The sequence below is a fragment of the Geotrypetes seraphini genome, chromosome 12, assembly GCF_902459505.1.
Source record: "Geotrypetes seraphini chromosome 12, aGeoSer1.1, whole genome shotgun sequence".
NCBI classification, from domain to species: domain Eukaryota; kingdom Metazoa; phylum Chordata; class Amphibia; order Gymnophiona; family Dermophiidae; genus Geotrypetes; species Geotrypetes seraphini.
The window spans coordinates 15,354,275-15,376,680 of NC_047095.1; the positions used below are offsets into that span (position 1 = coordinate 15,354,275).

At 41.3% G+C, this 22,406-nt stretch overlaps 1 protein-coding gene across 2 annotated transcripts in view; it reads right to left on the reverse strand.

Annotated features, from left to right (window-relative positions):
* Positions 1-7,328: 7,328 nt before the first annotated feature.
* LOC117346938 (putative ferric-chelate reductase 1) overlaps positions 7,329-22,406 on the reverse strand; it is a 76,887-nt gene continuing 61,809 nt past the window's right edge. Inside the window, exons 12-16 of one of the 2 annotated variants that reach the window (XM_033917226.1) lie at positions 19,648-19,745; positions 18,259-18,317; positions 13,344-13,481; positions 11,392-11,417; positions 7,329-8,951 (exon numbers count right to left, since the gene is read on the reverse strand). In XM_033917226.1, coding sequence (XP_033773117.1) covers positions 8,862-8,951; positions 11,392-11,417; positions 13,344-13,481; positions 18,259-18,317; positions 19,648-19,745 — 411 coding nt within the window. In that variant the 3' untranslated portion in view covers positions 7,329-8,861. The remainder of the gene's footprint in view (positions 8,952-11,391; positions 11,418-13,343; positions 13,482-18,258; positions 18,318-19,647; positions 19,746-22,406) is intronic. The other variant, XM_033917227.1, reaches the window with a different exon arrangement.

Below are 22,406 nucleotides of genomic sequence, written 5' to 3' on the forward strand. Positions count from 1 at the left end.
ACCATAGTAAAAGAAGGGGTATATCTCCTCATTGGCAGATAAGTATTGGAAATGAATGAGAAGCTACATATGAAGCTAAAGTGAAATTGCATACGAGATTTTGATATAATATTTGCCTACCACCTTTTAAAATAGGACCCGTGAAGAAAAGTGGTGGAGTTAAAGGAAATGTGTGCTCTATGAAACTCACCTTCTAATGGTCTACAAAAATATTGGGGTCCTTTTACTGAGCTGTGGTACACGCTAATGAGTTCTTACCACAAGTTAAAAAGGCGCTACTGCAAGATGTACTCGGGCATGCCATGGCAGTTTTGGCATCAGTGCATACTACCCATTTGCTAAAAAATAGGTTTTATTTTATAGCGCAGAGCATGTTTGGAGGTGGAGAGTAGACATGAGCTGCACCAATCAGCACAGTTATATCGCTGCATACTCGCCAATTAGGGTGTGGTTGTTGCAGAACCCTTATTGCCTAGTAAATAGGTGACAGGGCTCAAGCAGTAGTGGTCACGTGCTAACAGGGAAATTATTATGTAGCCATTAATTCAGAAGATGGAAAATATGGCCATTTTATAGCCGCAGTAAAAGTGACCTCAGTGTATGGAATCCACGTGCTAATAACGGCACAGGCCCCCCATTATGAGTTATAAAAAATATATTTTTTTCTTATGAGAGAATATTAATATTGGACTGGAAATTCCTCTCAGTTGGAAATATATTGTAAACCATGTTAATTAACTGCTGGGAATAATGATAGACAAAGGCTGCACCATGCAACTTCAAATCAGCAAAACTGTTCAGAAGGCATTCACAATCATGTGCAACTTAAGACAAATTCGAAAATACTTCATCAATGAACAATTCAAACTCATAGTACAAGTGCTAATCCTAGGACTCCTGGACTACTGTAACATACTTTACCTGTCATGCTCCGCCAACATGCTAAAACAATTACAAACAGTCCAAAATACAGCCCTAAGACTAATAATACTCGCTGAAAAAATACGACCACATTACCTCAGCTTTCCAAGACTCACACATACATCACAAATTCTACTGCACCCTTTTCAAAGCCCTAAATGGAAATGGACCAATCTATCTGAACAACCGCCTAATCAGGAAAAACACATCCAGACCAAGGAGAACTCAAGTACACTTTACCCACCCCCCAATCAAAGGCATGCAAAGCAAAAAAATATATGACGATCTACTAGCCACCTGAGCAGCGAAAATAGACCGCTACCTCTCAAATTTGCTGACCACGACGCCCAAGTACAAAACATTCAGGAAAGAACTGAAAACCATACTATTCAAGAAATTTGTCAAATTATCTAACCAAACATATCGTCCCTTCCCAGATCCCAATACATACTATAGCTATCAATTTTGTAATCTCCTGGGAATGCCCAGGCTAATTTCTTGATGTAAACTGTCTAGAACTGAAAGGTATTGGCGGGATAGAAGATACCAATGTAATTTAATATAAATAATGCTATTCTGTAAAACTATGCATGCATTTTCAGCATGTCCCCTTTTGGCTTTCACACTAGAAGATTTAGGCGCTTGGTCCCTCCCATCCATCTCGCCCTCACTATGAGTCCAACACTTTCTGCCTCCTGCATGCTTTCTCTCACTCGCCTCTTCCCTTGAGTGACATCCCTCCTTCCCACCCCCAACACAACATGCTCTCTCCCCATGCACCATTTCTCCCTCTCTCATCACTCTCACTCCTCCTGCAACAATTTTCTTTCCTTCCCTCCCCCACCTCAGTCCGGCATATGCACTGTTTCTATGGACCCCCCTTCCCTCCCTCCCTCCATGTACTTCTACACCAGGGAGCTCTCCCGAAGACCTGCATATTTCTCCCTTATCTCTAGCATCCTCTGGCTTCCCCCTGGCCTCCTGGTCTCACTTTCAAAGTTAATTGTGACAGCCTGCAGAGGATCGCCTGAGCTGTAGTGATCCTAGCAGGCTGCTGTCGGCCTCCGCAGCACATTTCCTCTGCCACAGTCTCGGCGTTTTCGCTAGTTTGGCATTATTTTGCACACGGTATATTGTTTTGCTCATTAGCATTTCATTCTCAGTGGTCAATATCAACAACGGACCCTGGAAGAAGGTCTTTCTTGACTGGGTCCATACCACTATTCTTTTTTTATTATTATTTAATTTTCAAATTTACAATTCTTTATAGAATAAAAAATAATAATACAAACATTCCAGAAAAAGAAAAGATCTAAAAACATTAAACCAAAGAACTCCAACAAGCATACATAATGGGGAAAATTCACCTTTTTTTTTTTTTAAAAGATATGTCTCAAGTAAACAAAAATCTGTAAATTTGTACATAAAGAAAATAATATAAAAGAAATAAGTAAATCTACCAGTTATCACATTAGACAAATTCTCAGACTAATTTTTCTAGTGGTGTACAATTACTTTGAACTCCAAACCAAAATCTGAAACCACTTTTTTTAAGTATTAGTTTCATGTAATTTCAAAAACTGCTCAAGTTGCAAAGGGTCCCCAAAAAGATACACTTACACGGGAACTTTAAAAAGAATATGGTCTCTATCGCCACTACTTGTGGTTTTAATAAAATTAATGCCTTATTCCTAAGCTGGGTGGTACGAGCCACATTTGGGAAAATTAAAACACTATCACCACAAAATTTAGTACTCAGGTTTTGAAAATAAGGGCTCCTTTTACTAAGGTGCATTGGGGCCTTAACGCGCGGAATAGCGTGCGTCTAAATTGCTGCTTGCGCTAGACCTTAACGCCAGCATTGAGCTGGCACTATTCTAGAAGCGTACCGTGCGGTTTAGCGCGCATTAATTTTGTGCGTGCGCTAAAAACTCTAGCGCACCTTAGTAAAATCAAAGATACTACAATAACCCTCAATGGACAGAACTTCCCTATTGTCGATACCATAAAAATCCTAGGAGTGACACTGGACTGCTATCTCACCCTAGATACGCATTCAGAGCTTTTAATCAGAAAGGGCTTCTCGACACTATGGAAACTTAGAACCATCAGAAAATACTTCGACTCAACATCATTCCGCTTACTGGTGCAATCCTCCATCCTAAACCTACTTGACTATTGCAATATTATTTATCTGGGGTCGCTCAAGAAAGCCATTCAAAAACTCCGAATCATACAAAACTCAGCTGTGCGACTGATTTTCGGCCTAAAGAAATGGGACCACATAACCCCCTACTACCAAAAACTCCACTGGTTGCCCCTGGAGACAAGAGTATTGTTCAAATTTGCTTGTCTCTGTTTCAAATCCACTCTCGGTTTGGCCCCTCTGTACCTGGTCTCCCATTTCAAACTAGACTGCTCCACCAGGCCTACACGCAGAATACGCATGTTAGCCACCCTACAATAAAAACCTGCCGATACAAAAGATTCTTTGACAGAACGCTGGCCTTCCAAGCAAGCCTACAGAACGACTGGCTAAGCAGCACCATCATGCACTCCTCTTCCTACCTCAACTTCAGAAAACTAATCAAAACCAACCTGTTCAACCGATTCTTGACCAGGAATGCCTAAAGTCTTCACTAATTTTCCACACTGTATGACCTACCCTTCTTTGTAAATCTCCTCGACCTACTCCCTTTTGACCAAAATCTCCCAAAGCTTTCACTACTTACCCCACACTGTACGACCTGCTCCCTATTGACTCACTCTTATTGCAAACCGTCCCTACAATGTTACCTTACTCTATACAAACAGTCATGCACTCAAAGCCTTCTTGTTTCTGTTTTTTCGCTGTATGTTCCAGCTCTTCTATTTTGCACTGCACTGAATTGTAGTCAAAGACTTCATTGTTTTTTTTTTTTCGCTGTATGTCCAGCTCTTCTTTATTGTAAACCGCCTCGAACTAACTTGGCTTTGGCGGTATATAAACAATAAATTATTATTATTATTATAAAAGGAGCCCTAAGTCTTCAATATAAGCATTTTATCTGCCTCACTATTACATTCAATCAATAGAGTAGATCTTTCTCTAATTAAATCTTGGGAGTCCTCAAGGAACCCAGTCAAATCAAAATCTACAGATTCGAAATGATCTACTCCTAATTCAGTTGAAACTTTCTTTTTCTGAGGAATATACCGTAGTATTGATTAAGTACGGGAATAGAATCTGCGTTGGCCAATCCCAAAATTTATTTTAAATATTTTCATAATAAAATTTCAGATGTTATCAAATGAGTCCTGGGAAAATTAACCAGTCGCAGATGTCTAGCTTCAGTCCTTGAGTACATAATATGGGAATCCGTTACAGCTGGTACTGAAACCACATGCATAGTAGAAACCTGAGATTCTGCTGTTGAGAGACATTTATCCAATATTTTAAAATTGGAATCAATGTCTTCCAACTTCTGAACTACACTTTGAGCCATTGTTCTTCTTGGTTTTGCTTCTCCACTTTTCCTGTGGAACTCTTTGCTGGATTTTTTGATTGTTTTGTATTCTAAAGCAAGTGCCATGCTGAATTATGATTGTGTAGATTCATTCATTATCTTTTGATTTTTTTAAAAATTTCTTGCTTTGCTTTTCAAAGCCTAGTCATTACCATTTTTTTTTTTACATTTCAGATTTTTTAAATTTAGTATACATTTTTTTGTATCAAAGGGGGTGCTGGGTTTATTTTTTTACCTTTCTTTTCTCTCTGCCTTTTTTTGATCGAGTAGCACAGAGCCTTTCTGATGACACAGTATTCAGCAGAGGTTTACAATAGTACTGAGTACTGACCATTGTTTAAATAGTGCATCATATTATCTCAAAGTGGTATTGTTTCCGAGGATTCCCTAGCATATGCTGGAAAGTTTCAAGGTGTCTCTTGAGTTAAAGATTTACAAGTCTTATTGTATCTGAGGTTGCAAAGTCAAACATATTAGTCTGTAATTGATCAATGAATCTATGGGGTCTTTTACTAACAATTGCTCAAGTTATCTGCCACAGGATCATTCCTCTAGGCCCTGCTGCAGACAATATGCCCTAATCATTGATAAAGGACCTCCTATGTTTTTCTAGAGAGACAAGCCAACCAGTGACAAAAGCAGTGTTATTTCTCAGTAGATGTGCCTTAATTATGGCTTATAAAGTAGTTATAAAATGTACATTGAGATGTTTGTTTTCCAGGTAATTAGTTCTTTGATGGTACAAAAAAAATAGAAATGATAAGTAGTAGTACATTAATATGTTTCCTTAATAATACAAATAAAGGGGTCCTTTTATTAAGGCGAGCTAGCCGTTTTAGGGCACGCTAAATGCTAACGCGTCTATGGACGTGCTAGCATTTAGCGCACATTAAATCTGCTAGCGTGCCTCAGTAAAAGGACCCCCAAAAGTTTATTTTTCACAAAAACAGAAAACAAAGAGTCATTCCTAGCACATAGGTTGAAATTTCAAGCTTAATATCTAAGAAAGGTCCTTGTCGGTGGCATAGTAAGGGGTGTGCGAGGGGGTGGTCCGCCTGGGGCATGGTCTTCTTCAGGGCGCCGGCACCCCTCTTCCTCTCCGCTCCCTTCCCACTCCTCCCCGTGCCCGACTGCGCCCCTTCCCCGTACCTTTTCAAGTTCGGCGCAAGCAGCGAAGAACTTGTTGCCTGCGTTGGCTTTGGAGCGCTTTCTGATATCACTTCCAGGGCATCTGATGGTAGGAGGGAGTGCCAATTTTTTTTTTTTAACAAAGGGGAGCAGGGAAGAGGAGGGGAGGGGACAGCTTGGTAGGGTCCTGGCACAGGAGGGGGCTTCCGGTAGCAAGAGGAAGTGGGCATCCCTCCTGTCTCTCTCTAGATGTGTCGCTGTTGCGGGGCAGCCATCATTGGTGGGGAGTTCTGGGCCCCTGGTTGTTGTTGAGGGGGTGCAGCAGCGTGTCTCTGGTGGTGGTGGGGGGGGGGGGAGCAGCTTGGCTCGCTTTTTTTTTATGGGGCAGATAAATAAAAAGGTATGCTATTTTATAAATATATTATTTTCAGGGCTGAACTATCGATAGCACAGGTAAGTGAGTAGTCTTGACCAGCCGCTTTTTTCGGATTGCTACAAGCGATCACTTTTTTTATGCATTGGGAAGCCATCAATTGCTCTGCTAGTTTATATGGCATTTCAATATCAATGACCTTATTTGCATGGCCGGATTGGAGAATGAGCAATCATGCAGAAAATCACGTGGTGAACTGTTTTGTGCATCGGGTTGGCAAAGCCGATAGTCACTAAACCAGCCAAAACTGATTTAGCGACAATCGCTGACTTTAGTGCACCTGGTACCAGTAAATTGACAGGTGTGCTATATAGTGACATAAGAGCCTTTTGTGGTCCAACAACCCATCAAAGTCTCCATCCTACTTTCAAGTTTCCCCAGATCTCCCATTTCTATTGTGAAGTTAGGATCTTGGGGACATTCCCACTCACTTCTGCTCTGCGTGGTCCTTGGATGGTAACAGTGCTAGCTGACTTGATGCGTTGCGCTTTTTTCATGGGGTATTTAACTTTTTGCATTAAAGGATGGATTAATGAGTCCATATAAATGAGCCAATAAGGAATAGATTTTAATTTTAGAGAGCTTATTTAAATTGTAAGGCAAAAATTCATGTTAATCGTATAATACAGGCAGTCCCTGGGTTAAGAACGAGTTACGTTTTTAAAGCTGTTCTTAAGTCGGATTTGTATGTAACTCAGAACTTGTAGATTTTAAGATTCTTGCTGCTTACTGCTTACCTCTGCTTCCAGCTGAAAAAAGGGCCAACTGTCCCTAACCTGTGTTCCCTCTAAGGTACAGCATGCACAACCACACACCATGCATCATTATTCCTAAATCTGCTGCAGGAGAAGTGTAGGAGTCTATGCCACTGAAATCAAGGGGTCCTTTTATTAAGGGGCGGTAACCGATTTAGCGTGCGCTAAAGATTACCGCGCAAAATAAATGCTAAGGCGCCCATAGAATATAATGAATGTTTTAGCATTTAGCCTATGAATTAGACGGTATAGAAATTTTAAAAATGAATAAGTAGTAGTACTATATCATAACTTGTTCAATGGACATATTTTATTGAATTTTGTCATATAAAAAAAAAAAGATAAATACAATACAAATTATACAGATCATACTTATCCTAAATTAAAACAAAAACCTAACTTGACCCTGGGTATTGCAGTCATCTCTACTCTATATTACAGTCTTAAATATAAAACCATAAACAATCTTATAATAGATTACACTTAGAGCTCCTTTTACGGAGGTGCGCTAAGCGTTTTAGCATGCGCTAGCCAAAAATCTACCGCCTGCTCAAAAGGAGGCGGTAGCAGCTAGTGCTATTCTGCGCATTAAGGCCCTAGCGTGGCTTTGTAAAAGGAGCTCTTAGTCTAAGTTCACAAAGTTAAATAAAAGTTCCCCAATTTTTTCAAACTTGCTTACATTGCCGATCTTACAGCTAAAACTTTCTCATTCCTAGCATGTAAGCATAACATAGTCCACCAATTATTACAATCTAATTTTGAAAAATCTTTCCAATTAGAAAGTACAGTACGTATATTTTGTTTTATATTTGTGTGATAGTATTTTAATTACGTATGTTAAGTCCAAAGACCAAGCTGCACTAGTAAATGGGCCTAGCATGTCCAAATGCGGGTTTTCCCATATGCTAAGCCCATTTTTAGTGAAGCTGTGCAGTTAGCATTAGCGCTTAGCCAGCGGTTTTCAGTTAACATTAATGTCAGCGGACTAGCTGAATAGCACTTCCATACCCATCTCTACTCCTGACATGCCCCTCCCCAAAACTATAAATAAATAAATGCTGTGTGGTTAATACACATAAATGTCAAAACTATTGCAAAATGCTTTAACACATCCTACATTAGGCCATTAGGCACATATTAGTGCTTAACACTGTTTATTGAAAGGGACCCAAAGTTTGCTAAAAAAAAAAAAAATAATCCCCAGTCTCAAGATCTTTAGCAACCTTGATTTGCCATGCTACTTAGTAAAATCACTTGCTTCTGTTCCTCATATTTTACATTGAAATCTTTCTGTTCACTCTGACCTCTTGGCAGTCTCTCTTCTTTGCAGACTGACTGAGCACAAAAACACAATTTCATTTAATTTAAAGTTTTTGTGAAGGAATTTTGTTCACATCTTTTTCGGTAGCAGTTTAAAATGAATTATATTCAGGTACAATAGGTAATGGAGGGTTACGTAATGTCCAAAATCACAAGGAGCGTCGGTGAGATCTGAATCCAGGCTTTCCTGGTTCTCTAATTGTTTCTCTATTTAATTTTCTATACTGTTCTCCCAGGGAACTCAGAATGGTTTACGTGAATTTATTCAGGTACTTAAGTCTTTTTCCCTGTCTGTCCTGGTGGGCTTATAATCTATCTAATGTGCAAAGGGGGGCGGGGTGGGTGGGGGTTGGGGATTAAGTGACTTGCCCAGAGTCACAGGGAGCAGTGTGGGATTGAGCCCACAATCTCAGGTTGATGAGGCTGTAGCGTTAACCACTGCGTCACACTCTCCCCCATTAATCATTAAGCTACTTCTTCACTAGAAGAATTCATTGGGTCTTCTGCAAGAGACAGAAACAGAACAGTGCCATTCCCATAGTAACTGTTAAACAATTTATTCTATCATCTGATATAGTCACCTTTGTTATTATTAAAAAAAAAGTCAATAGTATGTTGTAATTTCCTGCAGAGTTCAACGCTGTAGAAAAACTTACCACTCACCATTTCTGTAGTGTTACTGGATGTACATGCCCATTTTTTATAGTCTAATCACAATATCAAGTGCTTCTTTGTCCCAACATGCAGAATTTGATGATGGCAGGAAAGCCCTTTCTTACTTTCACCTTTATCTCTTTGCTATAACTGTCCAATTCCTACTAACAGCGCTATTAAAAATGCCAGGTTTCCACATATGTAGATGAGCAGAACAATCATTTCCTTCTTGACCTGGAAAGACAATTAGATGAAAGCATTAGTGAAACCCCTTTAAAAATCAGAAGGCATTATGAGAAAGATTCTGAAGTTCGGGCAAGCCAATCGCTGCCTGGCTGGGCGGAACTTCCTCTCCGACGGCAGAATTGACGTTGGGGAGAGGAATGCTGGTCGGCCCGAAGCAGGGAGAGCATGGGGCGTCGGCGGCGTCAGCTTTGGGGCCTGTTATCCATTGGTGGCGGTTTGGGTCCTGTTCCCCGATGGCAGCGGCAGTGGCAGTGGCTTGGGGAAGGGCAGGGAGAAACAAAGAAAGGGGGCAGGCAAGGAGACAGAAGGAAAGAAGAGAAACAGAAAAAAAGAAAGGGGGCATGAAGAGAGAAAGAAAGAAAGGGCAGGAAGAGAGGAAGAAAAAGTTGGGAGGAGGGGAATGAAGTCAGGAGGAGAGGAAGCATACAGCCTGAAAGAAGGGAAGAAAGATTGGATGCACAGTCAGAAGAAGAAAGTGCAACCAGAGACTCATGAAATTACCAAAGGTAGGAAAAATGATTTTATTTTCAATTTAGTGATCAAAATGTGTCTGTTTTGAGAATTTATATATGCTGTCTATATTTTGCACTATGGCCCCCTTTTACTAAACCACAATAGCGTTTTTTTAGCGCAGGGAGCCTATGAGCGTCAAGAGCAGCGTGGGGCATTCAGCGCAGCTCCCTGTGCTAAAAACCGCTATCGCGGTTTAGTAAAAAGAGAGGGGGAATATTTGTCTATTTTTGTATAGTTGTTACTGAGGTGACATTGCATAAAGTCATCTGCCTTGACCTATTTGAAAACCCGTGGAATATAAATGATAATTAACATTTTCTCTGCGTACAGCGTGCTTTGTGTTTTTAAAATTTTATTGTTGTTAGATCATTTTGACTTGGCCACAAAGGTAAGGGGGAGGGAGGGAGGGGAGCTGCTGAAAGACATCTAGTAATCCTTGCAGGCTTGACTGTGCAGGGAATTATTTTTGTAAAATCATGTTTTGTTATGTGACTGGCATTATTTAGACTTTAATTTCTATGAATGAATAGAATGAAATTGCTTGTTTTTATGTGTGTGCGCTGAAGGAAAGTGGAGAGAGAGTGGGTTGAGGACGCTGAAGGGAAATGGGGAAGAGAGAGTGGGGAGAAGACGCTGATTTATAAATTGACAATTGTACAGAATATTGTTTCTTTTTATACTTTAATATAAACAATTCAAAGCTTGTGTGGATGGAATCAGGTGGTTTGAGGGTATGGGGACCGAGCTTACAGGGATTAGTCCAATAAAATGGTATTTTTTTATTTCTCATGATTTGTTTTATTTTTATTTGTTAATTTGTAAAGTGGTGATTGTTATGTATCAGTTTTTTCAAATTTACATCTACTGTCTTTATATTTTGCACTGTATTAGAGGACATGTGTTACTGTTTTTGTGATGTTGCATTGTATCCAGGATCTGGTTCTTGGCGGTTCAGTTTAACTTTTGTCTACATATTTCTATTTTTAGTTTGTGATTATTCCATATTGGGCGAGGGTGTATCTCTGTTCTGTGTGTATGAAAAGAACTTAGTTTTCAGTTGGCATTGACTACAGGATCAATTGACTGTGCGGGATCTGGCTTGTTTAGTTTTACAATGTTTGTGTTCTAATGCTCACTGCAGTGTTTAAGATGCTGCCTTTTCCTAGGTACACTCTTGTTGTGCGATATGTGGATTGTTAGTAAAAATCATATTTTTCATATAGATGGGGGGGGTGTCAAAAAATGATGGGCCGGGGTGCCACATACCCTAGGTATGCCACTGATGTTGGGTCCCTGAGCTTTATTAAATTTCTATGAATAAGAGTTGAATTTTACACCTCCCTTCTTTTTTGTTTAATTAGACTTGTTGAGATTAATTCTTTTTTTTTTCTCCATGTATTGGAGTTATTCTTTTATTGGACAACCGTTTCAATTGGACATTCCATATTCTGAGTGACCGTACTGACTCCAGGCTGAACACCAAAAGAACCCTCATGTCCACAAAAAGTAGGGCTTTGAAGAAGCCCAACATGGCCCCAAGGATGAAAGGTATGGATTGCTAGGCTTTACCCATATTGTACCCTAGTCCTTCGTGATAAGGTGCCCAGGCATTACATATAGGGCTCCTTTTACAAAGGTGCGTTAGGGCCATAACATGCGGAATAGCGTGCGCTAAATTGCCGCTCACGCTAGACCTTAACGCCAAGGGACCACAAAAGCTGGCATTAGTTCTAGAAGCATAGCGCAGGTTTAGCACGCGCTAAAATTCTGCGTGTGCTAAAAACGCTAGCGCACCTTAGTAAAAGGAGCCCATAGTTTTTTGTGACATTTTAATGAAATATATACTGTCAGAATCAGAGGTTATCAAAGAAAAGTATTTAAATCTGTCATAAAGATATGAAGAGGCAAACATTACCTTTCCATATGGATCTTTGTGGACTCCTGAAACACAAAAACATTCAGATTATTCTCTACTAGTTGAAACCTGGTTGCATTCCCCTCCCCCATCCCACTGCTGACACCCAATACCAGCTCTTGCTCCCACCTCTTTATCCCTACATCAGAATACGGCCTCACCACATACCTCCCTAGACTCGCCTGATTAATCACCTTACTAGTATTGTATTGTCCCTCAGTGTGGTGGACTGACGGTGCTGTCACCGGCATATTTACTGGCCTGAATCGCAGAAAAAAAAAAAAGGTCCAAAATTGCTGCACACAGCATAATCGATACATACAGAGCAGTGTACACGGGTGAATATCAATTGATTTGCATCTCAATTTTATTAAAAGCAACCATAGATAAAAGTGGAAACCGTAAACAATTAAAATGTCTATACACCCAACATGTTTCAGCACCTCATTACCTGCTTCAGGAGCAATTTTTACAATTGCAGACAGTAATTCCACCTACCTATCTATGGTTGCACATCAGGGGTCTCAAACCCCAAATGTAACTTAAGAGGTTCCCGGAGGTTAGCAAAACAATACGAGTATTTGCTATATGCATTGCTCTGTATTTTATTGATATTTACTGGCTTGTACATCCTGCTCTTATCTGGAGACTACTCGTTGCAGCTGTGAAGGATGGACATGCGCACTTCTTTCTGTACCCAGGCATATTATACACTTATCACCTCAAATCATAGCACTACTAGTAGTGGTGGGGGGGGGGGGGAGTGCAGGGGGCGGTCCACTCCAGGTGTGGTCTTCATAAGGGCACGTGGCACCCCTCCTTCTCTCCGCCCCCCACCCGCCCTTGCGTGTCCCTTGCCTTCCCCCAGCATGAGATTACTGCCCACATCAGCATCGGCACTCTCTCCAACGTCACTTCCGGGACCCGCACCTAGGAAGCGGCGTCAAAGGATGAGCCGACACCGATGTGTGCAGCATGCTGCTCACGCTGGAAAAGCTAAAAAGGTACGGGGAAGGGGAGGGGCGCATGCGTGGTTGGGGGGGGCGGGGGAGGGGCACTCACCCTTACTACGCCACTGACTGCTGGTCCTAAATTACATACCATTGTACAGAACAGAGTAATAGACTTGTCAGAGCACTTCTAGAAGAGCACAAGATGGGTCACATAGGTAAGAAAGGGAGGATCAGAATATCAATAGAAAAAAAGAATAGGACCAAGACGACGGAAGAGCAGCAAGGCAAGCAGCCTCAATCCAGCAGGAAGTAGCAAAGGTAGAGAATGCTCAATGCAGCTAGCAATAAATATTTATCGCCGATATTCAGACTGCGGGAGGCAGGTCGGCTAACTCCCACGGTCAGCAGTGACCATGGATATCCAATGCCAGCTAATTTACAGTGATTAGCACTGAATATCTGGTTTATTGTTGGCCAGCATAAATTTAACCAGTTATGTCAATATTCAGTGCTGGCTGGTTAAGTTTATAGCAGCCAAAGATAGGACTGCTATTTGTACGGCCCTATTTGGCTGCTAAACTTGGCCAGTCACTGCTGACAATTGCTGGTTATCGCCCAGTATAGCCAGATAACTTTTAGCCACTAACCGGGAATATTCAGCAGAGATATCTTGTGCTGAATGTCTGGATTTAGCTGGTTAGGTGAAATTTAATCAGTGAGCGCTGTTTCTAGCTGGTTAAATAGCAATAAATATTGGCCAGTTAGTATTTTCTTTGTAAAAGTCATTTACTCAAAATCGTGCTTAGGTGGTGCTCAGACTAGGTACAATATCTGTGGCAATGGGAGATAATGGGGATCCGATTAAGATTACAAGGAGAGTCAGAGGGAAAAATGGAATTTGGACCCTGGTTTTCCTAGTCCTCGATTTCATGCTCTAACCATTGTCATACATTCTTGTGCTATGCTAATGCCCATTAAACTGTGGCAATAAAGACTTACTCTTCTTTTCCAGTTGTGCGTTGACTTCGAGAATGATGTATGCTAGTGCTTCCCATGCTACAAAACCTCCCATGACCTTAACCATCCAGCCACTGCCAGATATACTAGGCTGCTCGAGGCCCAAAAATATGGCTGCCACTAAAGGAGAAAGAAAGAGGTGCAAAACCATCAAAGCTTAAATCATTTTGTGTATCTCTAGTTCACCCACCTTTTATTGTGTGCAGTAATCGGAATTCCTATAAAAACTGCATTGGTTTGAACTGCCCCTTTCTATCTTTTCAAGGGTGACAACAAGGTACCAAAGAGGCAATTTTTCAAACTACCTGTATTAAGATAAAATCCATGGACACTACTTGACTGTGCCCTCTGTGCCCTAGAAATGTCTACAGGTGCATTGTGACAAGTTTCAAAGGGAAAGTACTGCTACTTATTTCATTGAAAATAGCATGGCTATACTGTATTTGAAAATACAATCTGAGCATATTAATCTACTCCCAGTGGTTTAGCTGGGCCCTGGGCAAAAAAAGTAAGATGGGTCCCCTTTAACACCATCTTTCTCAAGGTACTGTGAACTGGGGAGGGGGTGGAGGGGGGGGGGGGGAGAGAGAGAGCTCCAGTTACTAAACACTGCCATAAACAAACACATTCTAGACTTCCATAGAAAACCTTTTGCAATAAAGCAGCACTAAGGTGCAGGATTCAAATACAATAGACTCTCAGTTAACGGGCACTCATGGGGATTGATAGATGCCGGATAAACGTAGTTTCTGGCTGCTTGAGAGTTACTATAAAAATAGGCCTAACTAATACTATACCCCATACTCTGCCATAACATAAACTGTTTTAGACAAACTACTGGACATGTGGTAGACAAAGTGTGGGCATACTCAGGTGTTGTGTGCCAAGTTTAAACTTAAATTTCCACCAGAAATTGATTTTATTTTTATTTAAAGTATTACAGTATTTCTTAGATTTTTTTTTTCTGGTTGCTACAAGCCTCTTAAAAGCTTCATCAATGAAGAGGCAACATCACAGGCCTGCTACAGGATCTTCCTCCAACTGAGTCCTTCCTTCCAATGTAACTTCCGGTGAAACTAGAAGCTACATTGGAAGGAGGGATTTCACCGGAGGAAGGTCCGTAGCAGGCCTGTGAGTTTGCTTCTTCATCGATGAAAGTTCTAAGAGGCTAGTAGGTCCATAGCAGGAGATTTAAAGGGACCGACCCCGGGAAGGAAGTCACAAGATTTTTTTTTTGGGGGGGGGGGGTTTGCCCTTTGACACTTGATCGGGAGAGGGGCTGTTGGATCTGTGATCAGGAGGGAGGGAGGGGGATGCCGGTCCTGCAATTGGGAGGGGCTGCTGCTGCATCCACAAAGGGGAGAGGGGGTTGCTTGGGCTGCTGGACCGGCTGGATCTGAAGGGAAGGGAGACAGGTACTAAATCTGGTCTGGGGACTGGGGGAAGGGAGAGGTGTCTGACCCACACCTGGGTGCTGAAGGGAGGTAATAGAGGTGTTGGACCCATGGGAAGGGGGCTAGAGGGAAGGGAGAGAGGTGCAGGACCTGTAGGGAAGAGGAGAGAGAAGGGAAGGGAAGGGAAAGAGAAAAGCTGAACCATGTGAATGAAGGAAGAGTGAGTGAAATATTGAACATAGCAGAGGGAGGGAGGAAAGAGAGAGTGTAAGAGACACATTGGTGTAAGAAAGGAGAGAAGCTGGACACAGGGAGATACGAGTATACAAAAAGAGGGGAGATGGTGGGCATGGATGGGAGCATAGGAACAGGGACAAAAAGGGGAATGCTGCATGGGGGTGGTATATGGACACAGAGGGGTAATGCCAGACATGGGAGGGTATATGGACACAGAGAGAAGATGGCTAGACATGGGTGAGAATAAGAACACAGAAGGAAGATGCTGGACTTGGGGGGCATAGGGATATAGAGGAGCGATACTGTACACAGGGGGAGGGGATCATAGAATGGTGAGATGATGAAAGCAGGTAGATGGGCATAGGGGAAATATTAGAAAGGGATGTATGGGTGACATAGAGAAGGGAGATGCTGAACAGGGGAACAACACATACACAGAGATAGAAGATGGATGGTGAGCATAGAGAAAGAAGAAATGTCAAATGGTCAGCAGACCCTGGCAAGTGAATTAAGAGAAGACAAAAGAAAACAGAGACCAACACCTGAGACCAACATGATTTCAAGACAACAATAGGTAGAAAAAATAATTTCCATTTTCTATTTTGTGATTAGAATATATCAGATTTGAAATATGTATCCTGCTAGAGCTGGTGTAAGACATAACTGGGGACCACAAAGCCCAGGCCATGCTTCTTTAACTTCTCGTAGTGGAGGGAATATTTGTGAAGGGGAGGGGAGAAGAGACAGGGGTTTTTGTTGATCCTTGCTCTGTATTATTTGTGTTTATAAAATGACAATTGCACAGAATATTGTTTCTTTTTATACTTTAATAAACTAAGTTCAATATAAAATCATAACTATTCAAGCTTTGTGCAGACGGGATCAGTTGAGGGGACAGGGACCGAGCTTGCGGGAATGGAGACAAATCTTTTCCCCGCATCATTCTCTAATCAGAGCTACAAATTTCCCAGAGCTGACATATTCCAATTAATATATTCAGAATACATAATGAAGTGTTGCATGATGGTCTCTGGTGGCGAGATGTTGTACAATTAAATGGCAAATTAAGGTTATGAAAATGCTGCTCTTCTATGTCTAAATATGAGCCTTACAAAAATTTTATGTGTAAGAAATTTTACTAAGACTCATATTGAGGCACAAAAGAACGGGCATGGACATGTGTTGGCATGCATCCCTCTCCATTTCTCCCAAGTTTTCTGTGCATATAATTTGAATACAATAAGGGGGGAATTCGGTTTAATGCATCTTAATATGCATGAATACTAAAAGCCCAAGGGGCTCATTTTCAGAAAAGAAAACCATCCAAAAGATGGCATAAAGTGGCACTTGGATGTTTTAATCACCAAAATGTCCAAATGCCGATTTTTGAAAATGACTTTTGAGACCTCTTGAAGGTCATTTTCCCTCCAGTACATCTAAATGTTAAAGGGTATTGTTAGAGGTGTGTTTTGGGCGGGATTAGGGCAGCCTTAGGACTTGGACGTCTTGTAGGGATAATAAAAAATTTTTAAGACGTTCACAGCATCATTTTAGACATTCAGAGTTAGACCCGTTTTAAAAGCACATAAGGGCCAAAAAGGTACCCAAACTGACTAAATGATTACTGGATGCATGAAGGCATGACCCCCGAATTCCCCCAGTAGTCACTGACACCCTCCCATCCCCAAAAGATGTGAAAGAAACAGTACATACCAGCATCTATGACAGCTTCAGATATTAAGGGACTTTTTATTAAAGCAGCAAGAAGGTGTCTGGAGTAGCCTGGTGGACAGTGTAATGAACCATAGAGAGGGGGATCCTGACCCATATCCCACCTTACCCACTACATTTATGGTGGAAAGTGTGAGAAGTGGCATAGTAAGGAAGTGCCGGGGAGAGGGGGGTGATCCAACCCAGGTTTGGTCTTCCTAAGGTCTTCCTCTATGCCCCCCCCCCACTCCTCTCTTTGCTGCGCGTGCCCGCCCCTTGCCTTTCCCTGTGTCGGCATTGGCACTCTCTCTGAAATCACTTCTGGGACCCGCGCCTCATGCCTAGGAAGTGATGTCAAAAGGCGAGCCGATACTGAAGTGGGCATGCTGCTGATACCAGAGAAGTCACCCAAAACCTACTGTACTGCCATATAGGTGATACCTGTAGCCATAAGGGCTACTGGGGTAGTAGACAGGTGGGCATAGTAGGTTTTGGGAGAGTTTTAGAGGGCTCATCATACACTATAAGAGGGTTATGGTGAAATGTGTACTTGGCACTCTTTATATGAAGTTCACAGCAGTACCCTCTATGGTGCCCCACTGCTCTGTTGGCATGTCTGTGTGGCCAGCCCATTAAAATGCTGGCCTTTCCCATGTCCAAATGGACTTGTTTTGGATGTTTTGCATTTGAATGTTTTGATTTTCAAAAATGGCCAAAAAAGATAGACGTCCTAAGAGCCAGAGCATCTAGATAGGTCATTTTCGAAAAAGAAAAAGATAGATGTCTTACGGTTTTGAAAATGGTCATTTTCCTGAACCGACTTTTGGACGTCTTTGCAGAAATGTCCAAAGTCAGACTTAGACAGCCTATCCAAAATGTCCCTCCATAGTTATAAAATGGATTTTAGAATTTAGCGCATGCTAATTCCCTTAACACACATTAAAGATGAATTAAGTCCTAATGTTGCTTGATAAATCCCCCCCCCTTTGTTTGAATAAGCGATAAAATGTTCATGCTAATGAAGTGTGATGTGATGAAATGGATAGGTGATGAAACGTCTCAGTGCTGAACTGTCAGGTGATGATGTGTCAAGTGATGAATGTCCATATACCACCAAGGATATATCCAGCTACAGTCACTGCCAGGGCGGGATTAACCCTTTGACATTGTGTCACATCCATGCATACTCAGAAGCCCTCTATATATACGAAGTTAGTGTGGAGGCGGGCTGAGGGTAGAACTGGAGGTTGGATGGGGTGGGGCCACTTGTTCTCTGTATACTTCAAAATCTAGTAACCTATGTGGCCCTTTATAGCTTTTCTGTTTGCCTATGCCTTAATCCTACCCTAGTCATTTCCCAAAAGTAATTTAAAAAAGAACCTAACTCCACTTTCTCTGTAAAGAAACACAATAATTACAGTAGGTTTATTCTGAACATATCACTCACTATGTGAGAAATGTGAACTGAGGAAGAAATAAAATACATGCAAACACATTTAACTTACTTGCTATGGTTATGTTTACTTAATTTGACAAACTGACAAAAATCATCTTACCAGCCAGAACTTTTAGCACCGAAGCATTCAAAGCATGAGCCCAGTTGAAGATAAACCTCCTGAAGAGATTAAGAAGGTAGATGCAATATTAGACTCAGTTTCACATAACTTTATTGGCATAACAATTGTACCTGTACTGCCAAAATAAGGCTGACCTCTAGTGGTAGTACTGCGATATTGCTGTTAGAGGTCACAGTCACTATTTTGCGCTTAGAGTTGGCATGGACAGGAGCAATTGAGACCTGGTTTACACCCTAGACCACTAGCGATCAAGTAGGTCTAGGGGTGGGGTGGAGTGGGAAAGCACATAGGGGCATCCTCATGGTAGGTCCAGGAAGAGGCTACTCTTTTGGAGGGGGTGGATTTAGAAACATCACTGGAAAAATATCTAAAATTTCAGAAATATATAGGAATGCTTTTTTCCATTTCTGAAATGGATGGAAAATTATAAAGAAATATAACATCTGATATTCACCCCAGGTGCATTCTGCGCATGGCTAGAACCTGGATATTCAATGCTGGTATCCACATAGGTGCTAGCATTAAATATCAGGGCCTAATTTAGCTTGCAGTAATCAATGTTTAAAAAATACAGATCATCACAGGCGAATATTGACCAGAAAGGAACATTGATGATGCATGGAGATAGAACACCATAGACTGAGGAAGACCTGTGACAGCCTGCTAGACAAGTACCCTGTAAGCTTGATGTAATACTGGATCATTTAAAATGTGTTATCAAATTATACGAGGACGCACAACATATAATATGTTCATATAATGATTCAAAATGTTGTTTGATCGTGGCACTGAGGTACCCCCCTCTTTAAACCCAGCATGCACTCAAAAAGAGGGAGAAAAAGCCTCAGACTAATGTAGCAGTATAGAATCAAAAGGTACAAATCAAAACTGCTTTTGATACTTTCACTGGCAAAAAAACTCCCTCACAGAACAGCTCAGGTTTAGAAAAGGGCAAAGTTACCCAGAGGCACGTTCACTGTTCCCCTGATGAGCCAAACATTGGTGAAACAAGGTCGCTTGTTGGGAAGATTGGAGAAGACGTGACAGCGTTGGAGCTCAAGTCGTCTTTTGTCAGCTAAGTCCTTGAACGTGCCTCTGGGTGACTTTGCTCTTTTCTAAACCTGAGCTGTTCTGTGAGGGAGTTTCTTGCCAGTGAAAGTATCAAAAGCAGTTTTGATTTGTAACATGCATTCTTGGTGCCTAAATGTTGGTACAGTCTTTACAAAATTACCCCTGAATTGTGTATTATTTTCCTTGACATGGACATATACAAGACAAAAGTACAAAATTTGATTTTCTTAGAACAGTTAGCTGAGAATTGAGCCCCTAATGCTCTAATGTTCACAAGTATTAATCTGATTTACTGACCTCTCACTCTTAGGTGCTGGTCGAAAAAGAGCTGCTACTGGTTGCAAGAAAGAAAGAATCATAACAATACATCCTAGGATAGAATGAGCTCCTGCGTTCTGTGAAAGAAAATTTATTTTAAAATGCTCAGGCTGTAGTATACACATTTGTGTCTCTGAACATGCTTTCAGTCTCCTTATTAAACTAAAACTAAACTAAGGGCTCCTTTTATCAAGTCGCAATAGCAGGGTTAACGCGTGCGACTTTTCATCACGCGTTAACCCCCGCGCTGGCCAAAAACTACCGCCTGCTCAAGAGGAGGTGGTAGCGGCTAGTGCGTCCCGCGGTTTAATGCGCGTTAAACCGCTAGCGTGACTTGATAAAAGGAGCCCTAAACCTTAAGTTTGTATACCGCCTCATCTCCATAAAGATAGAACTCGGCACGGTTTACAGGTAATTCAATAAATGAGGGAAGGACATAATAAGAAATTAGAGGTTATGAAGAGGATAGCTAGCTTTATATTTTAAATAGATAGCTTTACGTTTTGAAGCAAAGCCAGGTTTTCAGATGCTTTCGGAATAATTGGAATGAGCCTAGGTTCCGCTGCGGGGCAGGGAGGTTGTTCCAAAGCTCGGTGAATTTGAAGAAAAGGGATTTTCCTAATTTCCCTGCATACATGACGCCTTTTAATGAGAATGAGAAAGAGAGAAAAAAAAGAAGAGAGAGAGAAAAAAAAAGGAGAGAGAGAGAGAAAAAAAAGAGAGAGAAAGAGAGAAAAAAAGAGAGAGGAAGAGAGAGAGAAAAAAAGGGAGAAAGAGAGAAAAAAAGAGAAGAAGAGAGAGAGAGAAAAAAAAGAGAGAGGAAGAAAGAGAGGGAGAAAAAAGAGAGAGAAAAAAAGAAGAGAGGGAAAGAGAGAAAAGAGAGGAAGAGAGAGAAAGAAACAAAAAGAGAGGAAGAGAGAGAGAGAGAGAAAAAAAAAAGAGAGGAAGAGAAACTAAATTAAACTAAACCTTAAATTTGTATACCGCATTAACTCCATAAAGATAGAGCTCGACACGGTTTACAGGTAATTCAATAAATGAGGGAAGGACATAATAATAAATTAGAGGTTATGAAGAGGATAGCTAGCTTTACATTTTAAATAGATAGCTTTACGTTTTGGAGAAAAGCAAGGTTTTCAGATGCTTTCAGAATAATTGGAATGAGCCTAGGTTTCGCAGCGGGGCAGGGAGGTTATTCCAAAGCTCAGTGAATTTGAAGAAAAGAGATTTTCCTAATTTACCTGCATACAAGACGCCTTTCAATGAGAGGAAAGATAGTTTGAGTTTGTGGGCGGATCTGGTAGTGTCAGGTCTAGAAGAATTCCAGGATAGTGGGATTAGGGGAGGAAGAATGCCATGTAGGATCTTGAAAATTAGGCAGGTACATTTAAAGTGAATCCTAGAAATCACCAGAAGCCAGTGAAGTTTTGACAGAAGCGATGAAACCTGATCAAATTTGCTTTACAGTTGATTGATTTACAGTTTCTATTTCAGACAAAGGGCTCTGAGCTGATCATCTAACCACCATCTGAATGATAGTCAAAGAACATGTTTTCTTTCAGACCGAAATCAAACAAACTATCGAGAGAAAAGCTTTTCCTAGTTCTGTGGATCCCTGCTGTTATCAAAGCCTTTGTTTGATCTTCTACTCAAGCATAGCTTTGATGGTTAAACTTGTAGTTGCACTAAAGCTGCATTCTATTATTGAGAGACTCCAAATCCTAAATCCCAGAATTCGTTTAATAATTGATAAATTAAATATACAAGTCACTTGTAATAATTAAACTGGGTGAGGATTCTGTTCACACAGAATGGAGTCTGCTTGAGAAGGGTTACCAGATTTGTTCGTGAAAAAAAAAAGAGGACATGTGGCTCCTCCCCGTTCTGCCCTGCCCCATTCCAGCCCTGTCCTCCAAGTCCGGGCTGCATCTGGAGGGCATCTAAGCATGTGCATGTGGTCAAAATGCGATGATGTCACATGCATGTGATGTCATCATGCCACATCCACGCATGCCTGGAGGCCCTGAGCTTGGGGCCTTCCAAAACCTGGACAAACTGCCAAGTTTTGAAAATCCATCTGGGCACCGAAATAGTCCTCTAAAGAGAGGGCAGGTCTGGGTTTTGCCAGATATCTGGTAATCCTATGCTAGAGAGAGCTGTCAATAGCTAATAAAGCTGAGTTCACACACCAGATCTCGTAGTCCAATTCTTACTCTCCAATACACTCTGATAAATACACTATGGCTTTCTATGTGGAGTAACTTTTTGGCACTCAGACACATTGGAAGCTAATGGTCAGCCCTGTCAATTGCTATATCTTTCTCTCTCTCTTCAGATCAGGCAGAGAGAGGTGGAATTCTACTCCTCCCAACATGCCTAGAGGTAGGCATCACAAATTCCTGCCAATCCAAATTCCCCTAACTTTCTGATGAAGTGCCCCAACCCTCGAGCCTCAAACGCTAGGTGATTCGTCCCATGCCAGACCATACCATATTTTCTCATTCAGTGTTCTTTCACATCACGTCATACCGTTCACCATCTCTGTCCTAATACGTGACTAGAATATACTTCCTATACATCATATTATGTTTGATATACTATGTCCACCACAATTTCTCATACCATGTTTGCCACTCAATGTTTACTGTACTGTGTCTTCCATGCTATACACACTTGCCTTACAGTTTTTGCCAAGTTGTGTCTCACTTTGTTAGCCATGCTTGTAATACTATGACTGC